Consider the following 2,992-nt stretch of genomic DNA (forward strand, 5'->3'; position numbering starts at 1 on the left):
AGGCTAAAGCTGTCTCTTAGCTGCCTTGGTCAATGAGAAAATAATGTCACTCTGGATTGGTTTTCCAGACTTTGCCCTCGAGATCAGGCTAGGCTATAATAGACCTTTTTAATGGTTACCTCCAAGTCTCATAGATTTGCCCGGTTTCCAGGTAAGCAGTATTTTACTCATCCCAGTTGCTGAATGCAGTGCCAGAAATTCTTTTACTACAAAGTAAGGAATGTCAGGGTAAAAGAAAAAAATAAGATTTTTTTTCCAGTCCTTTCTCTTCAAACTAGTTCTTTACTCTCCTCTTCTTCCACATTTCCTATCTATATTCCTTTCTTTTTGTACCTTATTGCCTCTCCTCATCCAGGGCTGTGTTAGAGCCAGCTGATACTGGTTTGGGAAAGCCAATTGTTAAATTTTCAGGATGAGCATTTATACCTTGGAAATAAGCAAATGCTACAAATCAGGGCTTAATTTATTATTCTGTTGACCAACTAGACTTAAGGAAGTGAAGGAGAAAATATTAATAATGTAGATTAAACATAAAAATGTGTCCAGCTTTTTCAGAAAGCTGGTTGTTAAACAGTTAGCAGCACTTCACCTTAACCCAAAGAACAGACACGCTGACAGACAGATGGAAGGCAAAAGTGATTTATTTAAAGTGATTCCATTTCCAGCATCAATCCTATATTAAATGACCCCAGAGTCTGTATTGCACAGCCTTGAGCACTCACACTTACACTCAAGCTCACAACCTCAGAAACTACTCCTCAGCGACCCCATCTCAGTTCCAGGCTGGAGCTGGATTCCTGGGTCCTCTTTCCTCATCAGTCCTGTGGCATCATGATCTCCTTTCAAACTGACTGCTGGATCAAATACTTCCATCCCGATGTTGGAATTCTTTCCTCTTTCCTCAGCTGCTAACTGCAGTTGCGGTTGAACTGGAAGGAAGAGAAAAAAACATCTGGGGTTACTGGGCGTCATTGAAAGGCACTAGGGGGTCAGTGGAGGTCCCTGGGGGTCACTTGATGTTACTGAAGGCAGGAGACTTGAGGGGTATAGGGAGAAGGATTAAGACCTGGACTGAATTTGGGGAGGGATGGTACTAGAATTGAGGGATGGGAAGGTGCTTACCTGGGGATTGTTTCTTTCCAGTCTCTTGATGAGACGTTTCACCCAGAACCGGTCAGGGGGAGCACAGAGCTGGTGACCCTTTTGTGTAGTGAATCTAGAGTCAGAGGTTGGAGGGAAGTGAGCACCCCCTTTTAGCTGACAGATGCATCCTCCAAGTCTGATAAAGGGGCAGAGGAACGGGCAGGTGGAGGGACAAGGCCAGAAACCAAAACGGAGACAGAAATCGAAATTGCAAGAGATTGAGGAGGGTGAAGCTCAAGAGTAAGGGATTTTTTTTGTCGGCAGATGTAGGCTTAGAGTGACTGGAAGTAAATGGGACCAGGAAGGGGAGGAGTGGAAGGATGGGGTCAAAACTGTAGGGTGGACCCCAGTTACCCGTCACTCACACTACTGCGGGCAATCCGCAGCCGTTCTCTGGATTGAGACGGCGGTAGGCACACACGATGTGGCGGGGGATGATGAGGTTGGTAACCGACAGGCAGCAGTCCTCTGCATCATTGGTACCGCCCCAAGCTGCGGGAGGGATTCGGAGGGGGCGAAGGGTGAGAGCAGGGTCGGGGCTTTAACGACCGGATCTTGCAAGTATCTAGTTTCGCAGCCACTCAGCCCATACCCCTGCCTAATCCGGTCCAAAAAGTCAAGAGGAGGGTGGGAGACTGAATGCTAGGTTTCCCGCAATAGCCATCGTCCCGGTCCCAAGACACCCTAATTGTTTTTTCAACAGACCACGAAGAAAACTTCGAGGAAAACTGTGGGACAGAATATCCAAGAACATTTGTACCCACTGACACACACTCTTGACAGAGAGAAGGAAAGACAGACGTAAGCACGGAGACCCTTCTTCAGACACACAGAAAGATATAGGGACATTCACAAGAAGACATGCCACACACAGACATATGTATATACACTCATGCACACCGTGGGACATGCACATTCACTTAAAAAAAAAAGTTTCTGTAAAATCTACATTTCTGTAAAATGAGAAGGTTGGATTAGATGATCCCTAAGGCTCCAGTTCCAAATCTATGACTAGATCCCACGGTCATAATCACAACCACACAATGAAATCTTCACCCACAGACCTATGGATAAAATCAGAAGTAGTATCAAACTCAACACACAGACAGCTCCATTCATTCTCAAGTTTGATAGAGAGAGAGGTTCTGTTCCCTTACCTAGGTTGATGGTGCAGAGAAGGAGCAGACTGACCAGCAGGAGAGGTTGCATGGTGGCCTCTGAGCAGATTTCCCAACAAACCGTTTATTGGATTGAAGAGAAACCCACAGTCCTCTGCCAGAGGCCAGAGTATGTGTGTGTTTGTGAGCCTGAGTGTGAGTTCTGAACCTCTCATGTGGCTTTTATTTAAATCTCAGTGTAGACTTTCGTTTTTTGAAATCCCGCCCCCACCTTCTCCCTTTCTGTGCCCCCCTTCTTCCTGCTCTTCTTTCCCATGCTCTCTCATCCCCAATTGTGTGTCTGGCAGTGCCCCTCCACTGGGCTGAGCTCCCACTCTTAGGAAATCTGGACTTTGTCTAACAGTGTTATCTGCTTCCTTTCTGTCTTCTTCCCCCTTCATTGGGAGTGAGCAGTCTATTTCCATGACCTTGTAAGAGAAGGATACATACATGGCCATTTTCTTCTTCATTATTCCTCTGAAATCTATGCTGGCAGCATCATGGAGGTGTCCGTCAGTCCTGTTGCAGTGGTGGGGTATTTGTACTATCTCTTCTGGTGACATATAAGGACTGAAGATGGAAGGAATGACAATTGTGTGGGAATAAAATTTGAAAGAATCAGGGTTAGAGATCAGAGCTGAAGGGTCAGAGGAGCAGGGTTAGGGGTCAAGGATAAAGGTAATACTGGTCAG

At 46.0% G+C, this 2,992-nt stretch overlaps 1 protein-coding gene across 1 annotated transcript; it reads right to left on the reverse strand.

Annotated features, from left to right (window-relative positions):
- Positions 1–623: 623 nt before the first annotated feature.
- Positions 624–2,613, reverse strand: CCL19 (C-C motif chemokine ligand 19). The gene is made up of 4 exons (XM_072606593.1): positions 2,301–2,613; positions 1,509–1,635; positions 1,123–1,216; positions 624–929 (listed from the first exon to the last, which is right to left on the reverse strand). Exons 1-4 carry the CDS (start codon positions 2,350–2,352, stop codon positions 909–911), a joined length of 294 nt encoding a protein of 97 aa, XP_072462694.1. The 5' UTR covers positions 2,353–2,613; the 3' UTR covers positions 624–908.
- Positions 2,614–2,992: the final 379 nt, after the last annotated feature.

This window comes from Notamacropus eugenii, chromosome 1, assembly GCF_028372415.1.
Source record: "Notamacropus eugenii isolate mMacEug1 chromosome 1, mMacEug1.pri_v2, whole genome shotgun sequence".
NCBI lineage: Eukaryota > Metazoa > Chordata > Mammalia > Diprotodontia > Macropodidae > Notamacropus > Notamacropus eugenii.